The 20,454-nt window shown below is 36.0% G+C and overlaps 1 protein-coding gene across 2 annotated transcripts; it reads right to left on the reverse strand.

Moving 5' to 3' along the window:
• Positions 1 to 3,402: 3,402 nt before the first annotated feature.
• LOC122834544 (calcium/calmodulin-dependent 3',5'-cyclic nucleotide phosphodiesterase 1B-like) lies at positions 3,403 to 19,839 on the reverse strand. 2 transcript variants are annotated; one of them, XM_044123067.1, is made up of 14 exons: positions 19,634 to 19,839; positions 17,744 to 17,857; positions 15,821 to 16,003; positions 15,380 to 15,446; positions 15,135 to 15,251; positions 14,715 to 14,855; positions 13,799 to 13,899; positions 12,263 to 12,388; positions 10,481 to 10,582; positions 10,188 to 10,308; positions 8,336 to 8,417; positions 7,536 to 7,653; positions 5,675 to 5,811; positions 3,403 to 5,353 (listed from the first exon to the last, which is right to left on the reverse strand). In XM_044123067.1, exons 1-14 carry the CDS (start codon positions 19,684 to 19,686, stop codon positions 5,157 to 5,159), a joined length of 1,659 nt encoding a protein of 552 aa, XP_043979002.1. In that variant the 5' UTR covers positions 19,687 to 19,839; the 3' UTR covers positions 3,403 to 5,156. The 2 variants fall into 2 exon arrangements, with proteins under 2 accessions (XP_043979002.1, XP_043979003.1); XM_044123068.1 differs by having other exon boundaries at positions 4,834 to 5,306; positions 19,634 to 19,835.
• Between the last annotated feature and the right edge of the window lie 615 nt (positions 19,840 to 20,454).

A 20,454-nucleotide genomic window follows, 5' to 3' on the forward strand; every position in this document is an offset into this window, starting at 1 on the left:
TACAGAAACAGTTTTTAATAAACGTAACGTTTACATTTTTGCTTCCTGTTGAAGTGCTGTTCATTCCATTTAGATTACTTATTGATTCATCGTTTAATGTGGTTCTAGTAATTTTTGTGCACAGCAAAAAAAAGTTGTTCTACTCCAGAGAGTCACTAATTTTTTTTACTTGCCCTACAATTTAATGTCAAATATTTAAGCTGCGGTGTGTGCAGCTGTCCCCTAAACTGACAGCTGTCTGTCCTTATTCAACAAATCAGTAGTAGTAGGCCTCCTGACACACACACTGGCCCACTGCAGCCTCTTTCTCTCTGCAACAACTTGGTAGAAACGGAAAAACTAGATTTGAACAACAAAATAAAGTGCATAAATTCTAATGTTTTCCAAGTTGTAGTTCCTAGTTAAAACTTGGCCATGGAAAAGACATGTTGGTGTGGCAATAAATGTCCCAAAATCAAAATGGATACTTCTCTCAAATGGTTTATTTCAAATTGAACACTTGAGTTTGTGCATGTATTTTTGAGTCTGTTGTGACTCTGTGAAGGGCTGGAAATTTGCTCAGAGTTTATCTCAGTCCTGCCTAGTCACTGCTGTAATAAACTCCAACACACTCTTTAACAGACAACAGTCAAGTGTGGAAAATTAATCATTTGAGTTTGACCCATGAGTATTCTATTTTTTGAAAAGTGTGACTTTTTAATGAGTATATTATTTCACAGCATAGACAGAGTTATATGTTGCTCCTCCATAAGGAAAGCTGTTCAACCACCAGCTTGTAGATGTGTGGCTGACGAGTTCATTACATTGGGATAAATCTGCAGATTAATTTACATATTTTGGATTAGCAAAGGGAAACTCATCTCCACTGAGAAAACTGCACCATCATTCTTAACATATAATGCTTATTGGGAATCTGAACCCAGGCCATAACAAACATCTAAATGCATGGCACTGAATGTAAAGTGATGATATTTTTAGGTCTGAATTTGAGGCATTTACTATACATTGCTGTATTTTATACAACAATCTAAATATTTAAATATGGACACACATTGTAATTGTTGCGTTTTCTGTAAAATATTCTTCTAGTTTTGTATGTGCTAAAGAAATTATGAAGCGATCACCACTTTTTGAATTGTTCTCATCGCATTCTGAGGTATTTGTTTCACTGCAGTGGCATTATCATGTAGATTATGTGACAATCCCTCCATTATCTTCCAGTCATATTTACCATGTCTGAAAGAAACAGAACATCTTTAGTTAACAGTTGCAGCAATGGCAATTTTCTCAACAACAAACAAAGACTGTAAAACATTCCTGTAAAAGCTTTTATTTCCCCTCCCCCTGTATTTATAAACCCTGTAATGTTTGTGTTTTGAATGGTAACAGTGTACTTTAAATGAATTATATTTGGAAGTTGTTTTTTTTCTTTCCTGTTTTAATTGAATGGATAGCTGATTTGCGTGTGTAATCTACATTTGTTTGATACAATAAAATGTTTAAGTTGCTGATGGGTTATGTTTCTTTGAGTCGTATCCAGGGATACTTTCTAAATTCTTGCAGGTTAAGGCTGACACCTTGTGTGAGAGTCACTGTCAGAGTCAGGATGAGTGTCATAAGTACAGCTGGTCAAAAATGTCTCCTAAATTGTCAAAAATAAGAGCGAGGCTAAACGTACCACTGCACCATTTGTTGTGGGTTTAATTGGGGTAGAGTTTGACTTAACCCTAAAAATAGACCTTTTGGCTTAAATAATTCACTATACTTAGACCCAAGAGTATAAAACCACATGCATTTTTTATGAAGAAGGCAGGATTCAACAAATGCATTTTGTGAAACTGCAGCAATTTAAGTTACAAGTGATACCCCTACAGACAAAAATAAGTGCTATTTTTGGAGCATTTGCAGGTAAAGTACATCATCATATCTTCATGTATCTTTAGGATACATGATGATATGATGTGTTTTGTCAGATCTATTCAGAAAAAAAAAGAGTTGTGATTAAAATATGTTGAAAAAATTTCAAAATCCTGTAGTGTAGATCTATGCATAACTTACAACGTTGAGTAAACTGGACCGCTTGTTTGCATTCCTAAAAGCAAATCATGAACACCAGAAAATATTTTTCATAAGCATTAAGTGAGGAATGAGGCAATGCTCATCTTACAATAAATGTACTACATTTAAAAAAAATTAATAATAAAAAAAATAACACTTACATATTAGAAACCATTTACTTCTTAATGTCTTTAACTTAACCTCTGTTGAAAACGATCTGAAGTTTAATATTCAGTTGTGGCAGGGTTAGAGCAAAATATGTTCTTACTCTATGCCTCCTCCTGCTGGAGGAGTAGAAAATGTCAGAATTTCAAAATGGTCACATTACTAGTAAATCATGTTTTGGTGTCACTAGTTTCTGCCCAGAACAGAAGTCCAAAAGCTTTATTGTAATGATTTTAAATTCTTGCCTGAGAATTACAATAACTACAATGAAAGTAATCACAGTACCTAACATTTTACACAGCTTTGTCCAAATTGTATTAATTTATTTCCTCAAAATTTCACACAGAAACTCTTCATTATCACAAAGAGATTTTTTCTTTTGATTGATCTTGAAAATTTCTTAAAAATAGAAAACCAAGTATTCACAGATTTGACTTAATATTTTATTAATCCACCTTTGGCAGCAATTACAGCCTCACGCCTTTTTGAATTTGATGCCACCAGCTTAGCTCACCAATCTTCAGACAGCTTCACTCATTCTGTTCTGTAGCTCCATCAGGTTGCAACCATTTTCAGAGACGTTCAATAGGATTCACGTCTGGCTTGGCTGTTCAGAACTATTCAGAGTGGTTCTGATGCCTTTGGGGTCTTGGCTATGTGCTTTAGGTTGTTGCTCTGCAGAAAAATTAACTGTCACCCCAGTCTGAGGTCAAGATCGCTCTGGAGCAGGTTTTCATCCAGGTTGTCTCTGTAAATTATTGAGCATTATCTGCCAGTTCCTGATGCAGCAAAACATCCCCATAGCATTATGCTACCACTGCCTTGGTTTACAGTAAGGATAGCATTGGTCTGTTCATGAGTAATATCGTGACACCTGGCTTTCTTTGTAGAGATGGCAAACTACAATAAGGCTTTACAGAGATCACTGGGGCATAACTCAGACACCCAGATGTCTCCAAAAGGCTTCAATTATGATCCTTGGTGCCTCTTGAACAGACATTAGTTGTACGCCTGCAGGGATGGGTGGGTGGAGGTTGGAGGTGAATTTGCAGAAATATCCAACAAGGATTTAGTGTTTGTGTTGCACATTCAGAAAAAAATAAACATGGAAACAAAGTGAAACAGAAAAGGAATGACTATAGTCTCATTTATAAACGAACATACATTCGCTTTTTTTTATTCTTGTCTAAATCCAAAGGCTGAAAGTTAGTTTTATTTAGACTGCATTCTGCTATTATTCCCCAGTTATGAATTATCTAGAATTATGACTAAATAGTTTCTTTTTTCTTTTTTTTTTTTTTTGTTCTTCATAGAAGTTGCAATTTGCTCAACATTTCTGAAAAGCTATTGCACCTTATTGGAGCAGCCGAATCAGCAGAGCTATGGTTGCCAATTGCTTAAATTTTTCTCTGAAAAACATATTGTCTTTCATCCTGTGTTTACCCTTTGCTAGTCCTTTGGGAAAACCCAGTGAAAAACCAATTTCAGCCACTAACTATACATATCTGTTTTTCATCCCCTAAATTTAACAACTGGCTTAGTTTAGCTTTGTTTCTCTCCCAGATGAAGGCACTAATAGAGACTCCTGGGCCAGGATTAGAATGTTGAGTTAAGACCAAAATATTTATTCCCCCGCAGATTTAGATTCAAAAATTATCTTTGCAAATTTGCCAAAGTAACTCATTTTTGGAATGGCCCACCTAGAGCCCCGGCTTTAATCAGATCTAGTCCATACAGCAAGCCTGTGAGTTTTTAGCAGATCTAGAAAATAAATCTCTTTCTAGTTTTACAATCATGTAAACCACCGAACCAGAATGCATATGTAAACTTTGAATCAGAAAAGGTGTTTCAATTTTAATATATTATTACAAAACATCATTTAGAGCTTGTACTTAAAAATTGACTTCTGAAGTACAAGTAAATTTTGCTACATTTGTAATGTCAATAGTGGAGCAAAAATGTGTGACTTGTGGGTAATTAATTTGCCCGTACAGCAGGAGGCGTAGTTGGACTCAGTATTAACAAACTGTAAAAACACCTTGCTTAAGATTGTGGGGACTGAGAGTATTGTTGGCATCTTACAGCTATCCGTCCGCCTTTCAGCACATATTAAATCACCAAACATTGCATAAACTCTTTAGGAGTTTATGGATAAATATTTATTAGATGTTTATTTAACAGAACAGAGAGGTCTCTCGAAACCATACAGAGTCATGTGAAGTTGAAGGTGGCTTCTGGTTTTAGCCCGCCTTGGGAAATGGCTAAATGGTGATTCCACCTGATTATACCTTGGGTGTATTTAAAACCTGTTTTAACTACAAAGTCAACACTTCAAACCTGGACTAAGTTGTTCTCCACTAATAGCATTACTCAAACCCAGTTCTATGGGACTTCACAGTTACAACGTACAAATACTTTGCACCAAATTCCTCCATGTGATTACCTCAGACAAATATTTGCAAACTACCACTTTAAATGCTAAGAATATATAAAAAGCAAAAGGCTACAATTTAAAACCATACATTGTAAATCTGGAAACTGGTGCAAAATAAGTAAAAATACAGCACTCAGCCCCTGTAGAAACACTTAAATAAGTCACATAAGTCCAAATGATGTATCTTTAGAGTTTAATGCAGGATAAATATGTCTGTGTAGTTCTATAACTACAACTGGAAAAAGCTTCTGTTGTGTTTAAGTGGAAATTTAATTTAAAACGTCTGACAACTAAATGACATGACCAGCATGTCGACTTTCCATTTAAATTACTGTGGTGTACTACTTACTCTTGAAATAAGACACAATGACATAGTACGTATTGCACATCATCTTACCTTTGGGAGATGATCTTAAGTCTAATCATGCATCCTTCTCTGTCACAGATTATAACAAAGAATTGTGTGGTTTTGTTACAAAAAGTGATTCCCAGTCTCACTTTAACAGTGTAGTAATTCTTGGTAACAAGCGCAAATCATAAGAAAGTCCCTTCTACTGTTTTGTATTTTCACTGCTGTCTTGCAGAGATTTTTCTGACCGCTCCTCCTCCATGGATCGTTGTTCTTTTGTAATGCTGGAGTCAGAAAATCCTGGAGGAAATCAAAGGTTGGAAAAGGCATTGGAAAATTTTGATAAGCTGAAAGAAAAACAAAGTACTGCTATCTGTTAATCTCAGCATGAGATCACTCTGAAATGAATTAAGATAACAAATCAAATCAAAGGGATGGAGCCAAGATGCTTCAACTTTGCCAGAATGCGGGATATTTTTACGACAAATCATCTATTAGACTGCAGCAGAAGTTTTCAAAATTATTTCGTTACATCAGAAATAATTCTGATTATTCTGAATAATCAACATGTCAGAGTTGAAATGCTTTAAAATTGTTTAGCAAAAGTGCTTTTTTTTTGTGTGTGAAGTATGTGCTTTCAGAGAAAGCAGCCATACACAGAAACTTACCATTTGAGCCACTCTCTTTCCATTTGAGCTTGTTGTCTTCTGTGTGTCGAGTCCAAGTCGAGCGAAAGCTCACCAGCTCTGCTGTGATGTGTGCCAGACTCCACTGCAGACCCCTGGAGCTCTCCTTCCAGAGATTACTGAGAACAAATAACTATTGTCATTTATGCTTGTATTGATTTTCATGCTGACATTCAATTGAATTCTGAACACTAAAGAAGTCAAGACATTTATGTGGACCCACCAGGAACAGATCAATCAGACCTTGTTTTCCCACTGAACAAAAAGAGGAGGATCTTTAAATATGCTACGTACAGTTAAATCATGGACTTTCCTTTAAGTAAATTGTTGCTTTCATAATCATGTTTTCACATAATTCTTGAATTTCAAATATCTCAAAATTTATAACTTTGGTCTTTTCTGTCTTAGATGAGCATAAATTTGGTGTGTTAAGTATTCATAGCTTCTTGTGAAATTTTATTGTTAGGCCAAAAGATAAAATATGTCTATATATATATATTTTTTTTTATTTCTACAATGGACGTACATGTTTTCATGTCTTAATTTATCCTGATTTTTCTTTAAAAAATACTCAGACAATTAAGTCCAGTCAAGAACAAATTATGGGTTGTTTTTTAAATTTTTTTATTGATGGCCTCATTTCTCTGTATTGATACCCTCTTTACATTAAATCCTGTTGAACAGCAACTAAACAAAAACTAATTTACATTCTGTCACATCCTCTTTATTTCAGAGCATGTAAATGTGGGGTAAGATTGTCTGCTGTGTCTCGCTCAGTTCGAACTTCCCTTTGTTGGCAGCTGTCGTTCTCAGCCTTGCATCGACTTTATTTTGTCAACAGTGCAGATAATGTTATTGTTAAGGAGACTACAGTCTAAGTGTTTAAGTTATTTCTGCTGAGACAGAGAAAGAGTCTTACCTCCTTGCTTGTTGCCTGTAACTAATTTTACCAGAAGAGCACTCTGGCTCTAATAATAATCATCGATAATAATTTAATTTTATGACCAAGTAGCTATGTCAAAATTGCTTGCAAATCAGTGCTGGTTCATTTAAAATTCAAGCTAAGGTTGTATTTATATAATAGATACAAAACAAGTCAAAGACCATATCTCAAGACAGATAAACTTTAAAGCATTTAATCATCTAACAAGATTAGAAAATGTAAAAGAAATATTTAGGTGTTGTTAATATTTTTTGTCTCTCCTTAATGCTTGCTTCTTGTGGTTTTTAGGTATTAATCCAGGCCTGTTTAATAGGAATTTAAATCCAGACCTTCGTGTTTAAAATAAAACAACTCTGGAAAGATGTTATTTCTTGATCCAACTTAAGAATCAAATGCAACTTTATACATAATTTTTACAGTTTGCTTCATCCTCAGGTTATATTATTGTAGAATGTAAACAACAGTCAAACATGAGAGGAAAAGAAGCTCAAAAGGACACAGAAACCAATCTTGTGCCTTTTATTGTCATTTACCATCAGTTGGTTAATGTCATAGTCTTGACATTAACCAGTGTCAAGGCCTTTTATATGAAGGTTTAATTGATTGTATTGGATTAATAACTGATTAGTTAGATTGTTGCTGACACCTAATGTCAATGTCAAATCAGTAGCCCCATTTTAATTATATTTACTGAGAAAAAGTTTAAATATGCCTTCTTTTAGTTATACAGGATGCAATTCTGTTTTGTTATACATTAATCTGTAGGTTTTACAACATTTCAGCATGGTTTCCTTAATATCTATTACTACATATTAAGTCTATTTTAGGTTTAATATTTCCACCCCTCCCCTTTCTTCCACCAGATTATTTAATTTACAGATTTTTTTTCCCCTACAATACCTGTGTCTGTTGCAGGGATCTAGGGGACCTGGGTTTTCCTCCACCAAAGGAATAACAATTTTTTCTGCCATGTCCGTCAACAGGGAAAATGTAGGATACACAATGAAGTCAATGAAACCTGCAAGAACAAACGTCATCATGTAGTTACTGAGGTACCTACAATATATCACATTATAATTAATGCATTTTGAACTACTGGGATTATGAGTGGCACACTAATGCAGAGTAATACTTAATTCTGAAGTGGAAGGGAAATGTTACACTGTTTTCAAAATTTTTGCAAATCATGAAAGAATTGACAGTGTGCCTGTAAATGGCACTTTCCAGACTTTGCCACAGTCTTCATGATGCTGTTTGTTCACCAATGTCTGCCAACAAACCTCTAAGCCACAGAACAGCTGGTTTTATACTGGTTAAATCACAAACAGGTTGATTATTTACTCTTTAGGCAAATTATCAAGGCAAGTACTTGCAAATTTTTCGCAATAATGTGGAAATATTTGAAAAAAGTTCAAGAGGTTGGGATTTATAAAAGTGATGAGATCTAATGTGTTCATAAAGTACCTTTTGCATCAGTAAAAATAAACATTTCAGAAGTTCAAAGTAAATGTTTGGACCTCACTTAATGCAATGATGCTTGCATTGCAAGAAAGTATTATGAAGCTGCAGGTTTTTTCAATTTAGAAAAATAATGACAAACGTAAAACCTGGCAAATAAGAACATGTGTTTGTTCTTCTACAGTGGCATGTAGACATCAACTATATCCTGCTTAAAAGAAAGGAACATGATTGAGACATACCTATCTGGGACTCAGCTACTAAGGTACTTTTTCGATCACACAGTGGAGAGAAGGGAAGGCCGAGCTCCGCCTCTCTATCGCCCTCACAAAGATAGAGAGAACAAGAGAAGATTCAATGGCATCCCACACATGACCTGAAAATAACTTTCTAAGGTTAGCTTTTTTCAACAAACGCTAACTGAAACTTTTAGACTGAGCGTTTTTGTGAGCAGGTGGTTCTGTGTTTTTAAAGGTACAAAAGAGCCTATTCAGAGTTTCCACATATTTTTTTTTTTTTTCAGAGACAGAAAATCTGTCCAAAAAAACAACCCGTTGTTAAAATGATTACAAGGCTCACAGCAGATTCAAGTTGAGGAAGCTTTTACGCACAACATGCTTTGCTTCTCAGATTACAGTGTTTGTTAACTGTCACTCATTTCTAGATGAGTGACAGACTTTCTAGAAGACTTTCTTGTATGTATATAAGGTGAACAATTACACTGTAGTTAAGACAAGTGCCATAAATATAGTGATGTGTAAAATTATTGTAAACATTTCAAATGTTAAACTCAAGTAGAGTGCATCTCAACTTTTAATGGTCCAGTCATACCCTGGTGCTCTTGTCTATTTTTGTCATTTCTTGCAATAATGTTGTCTCACACCATACCAAAGGAAATTCTTACATAAATCCCAGTGATTACCAGACTTTAAAGACAACAAACATGAACTAATCATAATTCCTGAAGGTTTTTCAGACCATAATACTGTGAAATAAGGAAAGTCATTTTCTCAGTACAGAAAAACCACTAACATTACAGAAATTTAACTCTTCCAGCAGTATAATTCATACTTTTAGAACTATTCTGAGATTTTTGTTTTGTAAAAATAATATCTTTTAAGCTTTCAGAATATTTTGAAAACTTTGCTGAGGGATTTACCACAAAACCATGGCAAAACGGAACATAACCCAGAATGAGAACCAAGCAGTCAAAAGAAACATTCTTACATTGTTATTTTAATGTGCCAAGCCATTTGTGAAAACTGATGCGTAGTCGAAACCAAAGTAGAAAACTGAGCTAAAGTCAGAAGTGAATTCTCTACATTTTTCTACAATGGGCTTTTCTCAGATTTCTCAGAGTTTATTGTCTCAGGTACTGACATGACACCAAATTGGATAAATGATCAACCATTGGTGAAAAACGTATTTTTAACAGATGTGTCTAAAAAAAATAAATCTGTAAAGCTGAAAATATTTTTTGCAGCACTGCAGGCACCACAGGACCTTTTGATTTTATTCACATGCTAACTCTTTGGGGAAAGACTCAGATTGTAATGAGACATAGAGAAATAAAAGATTCAAAGAAAGGATTCAAACACGTTTTATATTTCCAAAACTAAAAGTCCTACATCACAGTTTAGCCTCTTTAGCAACATATGGTGGGCATCAGTCAAAAGAGGAAGCAATTGGAGAGATAGTGGAAAATGTTTATAAAGTTATAGTTATCAGAGACAGTTTGTGCATCAGTTGGTGAGTTTTCAGAGGACATCTTTTTTTAAATAATAGGACATTTTGCTGCCCTTTTTACTTGTAGATCTAGATTTACAAAGTTCTTAGCACATGACTGCACTGAAACTTGGTCATGTGAGCTAGTGAAAAAAGATTGAGTGATATTTGCACAACTTTGAACTTTCACTTTATCCAGGGTGATCATAACAGGTTTCTAGGAATACCTCTGTTGCAAATGATTAAATCAAATTACTTGTGCCAAAATCTAATTGTGATCATTTAAATTAGGAGGAGAAAAAGTAAACAAAAAAAAGAAAAAATTAAATTAAAAAACCTTTGTCAGGTCAGGTCTATTCAGATGCCTACCTGCCTGAAAAACTCCTCCATTAAGGCTTTGGTCCAGCGTGAGTGCAGGGCCCAGGGCTTGGATGGATGGCTAATGTCAGCCGTGTGCAGTAACAGAGACAATGCTTTGGGCTTATCCATTCTGATAGAAAAAGCATAATACTTTGTTTATGTTGCCTGCAGACAAAGCAGAAAAGCAGTTCTGACACAGTTCAGTAAGTATAAGACACACAGTTACTTCATCCAGATTTTAGTTTGAAACATTTGAAACGCCTCTAAAGAGCCAATACATAAATTCTGGGTTTTGCACCTACCGCTCTTGTTGTTGTAGACAGGATTTCATTGCTTTTACTTGAAGTAGGTGGGAGGACATGTCAGTGGCCAAAACCATCTGTATAACAAGTGATCGCATCTCCCTGTAAATACACACACAGACATGCAAAGACCCGCAGTTTACTGGCCGGCCTTGAATGATGTAACAGAACCATATAAAGTAAAAGTGGCAGTTGGGAGGACTCTGTGAGGTTGTAACCTTTTTAACTTTACTGATGGATTTTCTTGTTCTCATAGCAACACTAACAGCGAAAGGAGCCTGTTGCGGCATGCTGCTGTGTTTATCTCTGCACAGCTCCACAGTGCATATTACAGTCACACCGGGTGTGTGAAGTATGAAGCAAGTGACTCCATTAACGCACACAGCGTGGATATTGTAAATAATTTCCCAACACAAACTACACTGATGATGTTCAGGAGGCATCAGTTTTACCTTAAAGTCAGCCGTCCGTCTTTACTGTAATGGAAACTCAGCATCGCAATATCATTACAATGTCTGACAGATGTAGCTGCAGACTTAGTTGCTAGAGAACTAAAATTATCCTTAATTAGTAAAATGATCCTTTACAGACTTTTAGGAAATTTAAGGTGAATGTAACGTGGTAATTTAATCCATGGTCCAATTCTTCAGCAGAACTGATGTAATTTACTGAAAATTGTGGGACATCTTTCATAGACACACTACTTTAGCTCTGCCAAGACATTTTCTGTGGGACTGAGATCAGGATTTTCTGTCCTAGATCCACTTTGTAATCAATTTGTCAGATTAATTGATAAGATCTTTATCCATTAGGGAGACCCAGCTGTGGCTGAAATCTTGTGATGTTCAACATTTCTCCATAATGTTTTCTATTCATTATCTCAATCATCACCTGGGGTTCTCACACTCACAAACTTCCCCTTTTTTCTCCAAATGTAACATTGATCATTATAGTTAAACACTTCTATGTTAGATTTGTCAGACCATAGGGCCTGTTCCTGTTTACTTTTCATGTTGCCTTCTTCTTCTTTCTGTAGCTTCTCAGCCTATGTTGTCACAGGAATCATTTCACTGCTGCTTTGGTTGACAGACACATTTATCAACAAAATTAATAATAAATAAAAAAATCACAGAAAATAAACCAGGAAAAAATCGGGCACTGCTTTTGAATTGGTGTTAAACAGAATAATTAGAAAACAATAAACTAATGAAATGAGCCTGGACAAAAGTAATGGTACCTCTAGAAAAGATTGAAAATAATTTGAACACAAGAAAATGTTAAATTAAGGTGTTTCATTCAGTGTTATAGGTTTCTTGAAGCTCACAGTCAGTCAGTGCCAATTTTATTGAAGACAAGTAATCCAACACATTCTCACTCCCGACTCGTCATATATTGACGAGTTGGGACGACTTCTGACCATGCGTCACATATTGACGCGAAGGGTCAATATGTGACTATTGCCCAAGTCATCAATAGTTGATGACCAGGTTCCTTCAGCGTCACATGTTGACGATCTGGGAAGGTCAGACGTTTTACATGGATTTTTGATGCAAAGGGTTCTCGCAAACGCCGAACCTTCAAAACCCGACAATTTTGTTAGGTTTAGGGCAAAAATTATGGTAAGGCATATGGTAAAACCCCTCACGTCACATATTGATGCAAAAGGCACAGCTTGTTTCATTATGCAGTATCTACATATCTACATTTCATCTTTCATGATCTCTCAAAATTATCTATAAATGTTGAGACATTTTAATATAGAATAAATGTAATGTATCTTACATCCACTCTTCTCGTGTCAAATTAATGAAGATGTTCATCTGGTCGTCCTGCAGCAGGCGGAATGCTGCACTTAGGTGATGACTTTCCTGCACAGATCTGTCATTGTAAATCAGAGCAAACTCTGACCTGGAACACAGACAGAAAGATAAAGACGAGTTGGTAATAAACAGAAAATCTTGTGACATCAAGGCTTTAAAATGCATAAATGAATAGAGATATGGTCAAACAGTAAAGTGACTGTTGGGTATGAAGAGTTTGGAAAATGTGATTAAAAGTAAAAGCCTTAGGAAGCAATTAAATAACTGTGACTGCAAAACTATAGTGAAGACTTTCACACTGAAGAGAGAGTGAAATGTTGGGGAAAAAAATGGTCAGTCATGTGCATGAATGACTCACTATTATAAAGGTAATTAGCAAATTATTTGATTACCAGCTTCATGGGAGGGTCTTAAAATTAGAACTAAAGGAGATTATGTGAAATTTTTCAATCAGGACGATGGAGGTGACGGTGCTGGGAGTTCGCCCCGCAATTAGAGGGTTGCTGGTACGATTCCTGTTTCACCTGCCTCTGTCGTGTCCTTGGGTAAGACACTTCTCCCGCCTTGAGGATGGGTGAATGAATCACTGTCATGTGAAGCGCTTTAGCGTTCTCTGGACATGGTCAAGAGCTTTACAGACACAAACCATTTGCTATAAGGTTTTATTTTGAAAAACTTTCAACTTAAAGAAATGATTGGAAAAGACAAACTATATGTTTGGAGATCTATAGATTCAGCAACCAAAGCCAGCTTTTACTGTTATTGTAAAGCATCCTAAAAGCAATGTTATTTAAAAGGGAGAAATACTGAGGGTAGAAAAGTTAAAAGTAACTGTTGACTGACAGCAATATAACAACATAACAATATTACATTGGATAAAAGGAACATCAGTTTTCCAAGGCACTATATAATGTTAATCATAATTTGTCTGTAACATCTGATCACAGACAAATAATTTAATGCCAAGGAAGCATGATTGACATGGGGATAAGCATAGAAGAGTAAAGTAATTCAAAAAATACTTTAAGGATTTAAAAGCATTTTAAAAAATCATATAAGAATAATAATTACCTTGTAACAGTATTCTTATGTTTAACAAACAATATTCTTATATGACTTTTACAGCGGTAATATAGAAAGTGTTTATGTTACCCTCATTAAGATGTAATTTTATCCTTATAATGTAATGTATGTTTATTGTAGACATGTGTTCTTTTTGTATTCCCAAGCACTTAAAATGGGTGCTTGGAGACTGTGTTGGAAAATCTAAAAATACTGTTTTTCCCTCCATAAAACCATGTTTGCTTTAGAAAGATCTCATATCATTCCCCAAATTCCTTAAAAGCTATATGTATATATTTTTTCTTACTATTTCTAAATCTATTTCTATCTCTAGCTCTGTTTCAGAGTTTCAGAACATGATGTGACATTTATGCAACAGGCACTTCACAAACAATACACAAGGTTTAGAATAGATGGAGCAAGAAATAAAGCCGACCTTGTGTGGATGTGAAAGTTGTTTGTGGTTCCAGTGTGTTCGAAGTCGTGAATGGCTGCAGCAAACAGGGAAGCCATCACTTCAAGCTCTGTCAGCCAGTGCTTGGTGAACAAAAGGGACACAATTAATGGATAAGCAACATCTCAGTTCTGAACAACGTAAGAAGAAGCTTTGCAGACAAGAAAAAAAAGAAGAAACATCAGAATAACCAGGACATTGCTATTATTTTTCTAAGAAATGGAAAAAAAAAGTATGTAGAATTTTAAACTTTCTGGGTCATTCTATACATATGCTGGTTGAAATTAGATTTTTAGAGGAACTGAAACAGATTTTTTTTTTTTTTACTAAACTCTTGGGCCCCTCTTTAAAGGACAAAGTCCCCCACATCCTGTTTAGTTAATGGATGAAAAAATGAATGAACCCTTTTCAATTCAAGTCAGTCACAACATAAGACACAATTTTGCCAGTAAGAATTCCTGATTCCTATTTTGCCTATAAGGAGTGTTTTTCTATAAAAATATCTTTGAATATTTTAATTGTACATTCAGTCGTGGATCAGACTATTGAAAGCACCACTTTGAAATAAATTCTCTTTAAGCCACTCAGCGCTGACCCAGACATCATTGATCATTTACTGAGTCTGACACTCAAAGGATAAATCAGAGGGTTGTTCAGACATAAGCGAGAATACAGAAAAAAATCAAAGTAGAAAAATATTATTTAATTAATGCGTATTATGTAATTTGTTCCTATTTATGAACCACATAAAAAATGCAAAACTGAGTATTTTGGTAAACATACATAGGTAAACAGAAAGATGAGTTTTGTGGGCAATTTTAGCTACAAATGTCCCTCCAAAAAATGGATCATTGAAAAAAAGTTAGTGGAGTCAGTAATAATTTTGAGTGAATGGTACCACGAGTCCGGAGCGCAGCAGCAGACAGTGCATGGTCTGAGTCACATCGGCTGCATGAACGAGGTTGTGATATGGATTGTTGTGTTTGCAGTATCCTTGTTCCAGGGCAGATAGGAATTCAGTCAGACATGAGATGGGAATCTAGAGAAAGCATTATGTAATCAGTTAACATCTGTGCCTTGATTAAACTCAGAAAACAACCTGAATTAGGTAAAAAGGTTAGATGCCGCACATGATACATAGAAGAACATTTTCAAGTACTATAAAATGGAAGAATCCTTCTATCTGATTATTTTCTATACATTACACACAATTCGTGGTGAGAGTTCATGTCTCTGAGGGACGTTTTGTCTAATCTCATGCTTACATATTAAAAATAAATTTGATAAAAGTCAGCTCGATACAGCATCAGTTACAGACCTTAAAGCGGCTGTTGAGGTCATATCTTGTGATCAGTTCAAAGAACAGAGTTTGTAGTGCGTGATCAGAGCTAGCGGAGTTCAGAGCAAAAACATCAAAGCTCCAGCGGTCCACATCCTGAAGAGAAAGAGAGGAAAGTAGCAGCCCCACTGGAGCATACCTACACTGATCCTTTTTCTAAGAATGTGCCATTTATCAAATAAACATGCTGCACACTCTGAGGTAGCAGGTTAGTGTGGACTTACCCTAAGGCAGTTTACGACTGCCTCAGGTTGGTCTGGCATAGATGCTGTGTAGGCCCTCTTGAACATCCTGGAATAATGGAGTGTTTATGTTGAGTTCAGTTAAAGTTCAGATGTTGACACAGTGCAGCAAACTTGACTCAGGAGGTGTTTATACTAATCCCCTAAAGCCCCTGCCCTCAGTGTAAGAATGTTTTCCAGGAAACAAATGAAGGCTAATGTTTCACAGTTTAAATCTGAAGTTGTAAAATGAACTTAATGAATGTTATGAGTCAGAATACTGAGAGAGGAAACAAATAATTTACAGCTTTAGCTAAATGGCATAAAGAATACAACCAAGAGGTTTTATTGGTTTCCTGCAGGAGGTTGTGCTGTTAGCGAAACACCCACTTATACCCTTGAATTGGTGACACAGATCCAAATGGAAAGTTTGAACTAACATACCTCTCCACAAATATGCCAGCCTGCACTGCATGCACAATGCTGCGAAACTTGGGCTTCTCATCTGAACGTCTCAAAGGCCGTCGAATCCTCTGGGTGAAGGTGGACGCCAGCCAGTCAGTGACCTCTGAAGGCACCCCGTCTGACTGCAGCTGCTGAAGATCATCCTCTGACTCCAGACACTGTCTAAGATCACACATTGATTATTTGAATGGAAACAGAAGTGAGGTCATAAAATAATAAAGGAACAATCTGTTCTCATTGGGCTAATTTCTAATCGCAAAGGTCAATGTATTGAATAACAAGTAAAACCTTGGCTCATGGAAACCATGCATTCTTTTTGTCTGCATTTTACACAGACAGCCACTCACTCCTCCCAGGTGACAGGAAACCGATTAGACTGCGTGTTTCCAACTCTGTCAGCAGGGGTCCTGGGGTCTCTACCTTTTCCTTCGAGCAAGCAGGGGAAATTGTTGGTGTCATGCAGTTCCACCAGCTGTCAGCTATCAGTCCTTTGCAGGTGATGTTTCAAACTGATGCAGAGTTTTATTGTCTGAAGTAGTCTTGAGTGCTCATATCATCCACTCCAACTTAGTTGGTGTGCAACTCTATGAAACATCCAGAGCTTAAGTCATGGTAAAACTTTTCTTATCTTGACTTTTCAAGATTTAATAGGTTTATGACTCATACATCTAACTTTAGAAACACTCCAGTTACAATTGTAAACAAATGTAACTAGATTTACATTTGTAACTCCAGCTACAAATTACATTACAAATGTAATAGTAGAAAGTGAGCAAACAAAGTAATTCAATAACTTACTGTAAAACCAAATCTGTTCTTTTCTGAGGTACTTCACATGTCGACACGAATACCATTTGAGATAATCTGCTTTTAGAATAAAAGGGTAAATGTTTTTCTTATTTGGGAAAGTGCTGTTGTTGATTCTGATGTTCAGGAGTTAATATTAGCTTAGCAGAGAAAAACATATTGCTGACAGATTTTTTATTTGTTCATTTGTAAACCTGACCTTTGGTGCAGCTGTTAAAATATTGGGGGCGTCCTCTTGGGGTGGTGCACCTAATAAAGCCAAAGCTGCAGCTACATAATAATAAGTGCTACTTGGGACATCAGACCACATTTTAAACAGCAATTTTCAAAAAGACATTGAGCAAATGATTTCTTTCCTATTTCACCGATTAATTACACACAGTGTATTTGAACCATTTCCAAAAAACTCCACACACTTTGATAAGGATCGGTCTGCTAAGCAGCCGAGGCGGGTTGGCAGGATCGGCATATAATGGGTGGCACGTAATGAGTGCTACTGTGATTTGAAGGATTCTGTAGTTTTGTGAATCACAGATATTTCTGCTGTGTTTTGTATTGGTAAATGCAAATTTGCATTTGCAGATAATCTTGCCAGTTTTATTCCAACAAGACTGAGATGGAAAGTAAAAATGACATTAGCCCTTTTGACACAGTGATGAAAAATCACCATAAACCTTTCATAGTTTAGTTGTTCTCCTTGATAAGTGGCTTGTAGTTCATTCTGTAAAAGTATTTCCCATTGCAATTTTGAATTTTTATTGTGTTAAGAGCCTCAAATAGACTGTAGACTCTTTCAGCACATCAAGTTCAAAAGGCTCACAAATTAAGAATCACAAGAGAATAAATCTTGAAAATTGTAAAATGTAATTTCAATAAGGATTTTTTTCTTTTCTTTTCTTTTCTTTTCAAAATTACATGATCGCTGTGTAAAATGTCAGATTAGGACACAAAATTGTAAATATATGTAAGTCCCATGAACGTTGGAGTAGATTTTTTTTTTAACTATAAAGAGTCACTGGTGACCTTGTTTCCTCTCCTGGAGCAACAATTAACTGTATGTTGGGATCTTCTTTTAATTTCTATTTATTGTCTTACCTTGATCCATCGAGATATACTGCCTCCAGTAACGATGCCGTGAAATCCAAATTTTTTTTGATTTCTTCAAAATCGACATCATTCTCCTCAATCTGCTTTAGCATGCTTCTCAGCCTAAAAACAGAAAGCACAGTCAGGTTATGGGGAATTCACATTCAGCTAAATAAAATGGTAGATTGACCAGTTAAATGTACCAGCACTCACAGCAGCTGAGATAAAGGGGAGCAGTTAGAAGTAATAAAAACCTTTTGAAGAACTTTGTATTGTATTACGCAGTCCTTTATAAATTAACTTAAACTTTAAGAAATTCAATAAAATAAAAGCTTTATAAATTGACAGCACTTTCTTTTTGCTATGATCGAGTGAAAAGTGCACTGCAATCTCAACAAGCAGAAATGAATCATTGGGAAATTACATTAAATGTCAAACTATCCAGAGACAGCCAGTGGTAAAAGGGCACCATCAGAGCCAAGTTTTCCCTGAAAGGGAAAACATTCCCTTGTTTAGGGTATTATGTAACAAAGATAAAGTCAGAATACACTGAATAAATAAAAATAACCCAGCTCAAATTTTGAGGACCTTTCAGACCAAATTGCTCAGTCCAAATTGGTTTTGAAGCTTTTTTAATCAAGTTATGAGTGAGAACTGGAGGGAAAAAAAATCTTTTTATTTTTTTTTATTTTTCCCCTGCAGTGGAACAAAAAGCAAATGCTTGCAGCATGTGTCACCTACATTTTAACCACCTCCTGTTTGTAGGCTTAATTTCAAATGTGTTGAGAAGTGATAAAAAAAAAAAAGAAAATGGTGTCTCAATTTGCAAAAATCTCAATCTGTTTGAAAACAAGACTCTTTTACTGTCATAACAGTTATCTGCCATTAATAATTATTCTAAAACACTCTCATTAACCACCCATATGGTGTTGAAACTGCGCTGGGCCTATATATGGGAGCCAATTCCTGTGGATGAGATGCTTGCAGGTTTTTCAAGTGTTTATCACACTGGCAGGAGCTTTCAAAAGCTGTGGAGTCATAAAAATAGCATGCCTCAGAAAGCTACGGCTCACTTTCAATCTCAAGTAATCTCTCCTGATAAGCTAGTCTTTTTTGTTTTGTCTGGCCAGAGGTGGAGAACGTCTGACAGGACTTTCGCGGGTTTTTACTAGTCAGGAAGGCTCATATAACCGTGTGCATAGAAAAAAAATAGAAATCCGCTTTCAGCAGACAATTTGATAAGTCTGTATTGTATGTCTTCCTAAATAAGGTATTAGTTGCAATGTGTGGAAGATTAGCTGCAGAATCATTTCACTTTCTCTGTCTTTTGCAAGTAGATTAAGAAAAAAGTACAATTGCTATACATGAGTGAATCAAATATAAGAATTTGCATCCGAGCATTACATATTATACAGAAAGCTTTGAGCTGTGACCCTTACGTATAATTGTACATCAGTGTGTAACCAAAACAAAAACCACATGACCACCATCTCTGCAGCAGCTTTTCCTCCCACACCAAAGGCATGGGCAAGACAAGTGTTTACGCCTGCAGCCAAAGTGGCAAGAAGAACTTTTCTAAGAAATCCACTTACACCTAAAGCAAACAGCAAGCAAGCAACTTTTTTAAGGTATAAAAATACTATCTGGTTCTTTGCTCCTACGTGGTGGGCCTGATATCTGCTGAAACCATCTGCACCAGAGTTTTTTTATTGAGTCACAAGTTTCCATTTCTGCAAAACAAGAAACCACCACCTGGAGAGATACGAAACTTGTGGGAAAGAACATTTGCTGTGTCTCCAATTCAGCACTTTAGCATTTTCTGTCTCATAGAATATGCAGATGTTGAATTCAGCTTAAGCGTATAATCTCATCTGTATTAATAAAAACCCTACGTCTTACCTAGAGATAGGTATTTGGAGCCTTTTCTTTCGAATTCGCACCAGTTCAGCCATTCCACGCTCAAGTTCTGTTCTAATCGACCCCAGAGTTAAAAAAAAATAATCAAGTTGATGAAAAGGAAAGTTGTTTTAAAGGAGTAGTAAGCTAAAAAGTTCTGCAAACCACCAACGCAAACTTTATGAGTCCTGAAACAGCTGGAGTAAGTCCACCTACTTCTGGGGGGACTTACTCCACTTCTCTCTGATTGGTTAGTCAGCCCCAAACTGTGTCAGTATGAGTCTGCTTGAGTGTGTGTGTGAAAGAGAGAGACACAGAGAGGGAGAGAGAGAGCTGCTGCTTTTATTTCTTCAGTGACTGAGTGTTTGTGTATCTGTGTACACTCGTTGTATGAAGTGTGAGAGAGTTGACCTCACTTACTGATGAAGTGTTGACTGCAAAGCTTTCAAGCTGTGTACGTGGGGGTGTGCGTGCGTGCGTGACCGAGTGCGCGAGTTTGTGTGTGTGTATAGCCAAATCCCAAAAGAGAATTTTCCACCATAGCCACAAATCAGGAAACTGCACAGGGAGGCTTTCACTGACACCCACCAGAGGCACCCAAAACCAAAACACACAAACAAATATTGTCTAGGCAAGAAAATCCACCATTTATACCATCTAAAATGGTTAATTTTAATTTCAAATTTTAATAGACTAATTTGGAAGAACGGAAGAAAAATGTCACAATTTTAAGTTTCCTTTTTTTTTTTTCTAATTAAGAATCTAAAACATACAGAGTACAACATCAAGTCTGTGAGGGTATTTTTCTACCAGTTTTGCACGAT

Source organism: Gambusia affinis, linkage group LG07 (assembly GCF_019740435.1).
Source record: "Gambusia affinis linkage group LG07, SWU_Gaff_1.0, whole genome shotgun sequence".
Lineage (NCBI taxonomy): Eukaryota > Metazoa > Chordata > Actinopteri > Cyprinodontiformes > Poeciliidae > Gambusia > Gambusia affinis.

Bases quoted from the DNA above. Each gene is read 5' to 3' on its own strand.
- LOC122834544 (XM_044123067.1), bottom strand. From the start codon at position 19,686: ATGGCTGAACTGGTGCGAATTCGAAAGAAAAGGCTCCAAATACCTATC. The intron at 15,252-15,379 runs GTAAGTCCACAC...CTTTCTCTTCAG, and splicing joins CAGTCGTAAACTGCCTTAGG to GATGTGGACCGCTGGAGCTT. The intron at 8,418-10,187 runs GTAGGCATCTGA...TATCTTTGTGAG, and splicing joins TGGAGGAGTTTTTCAGGCAG to GGCGATAGAGAGGCGGAGCT.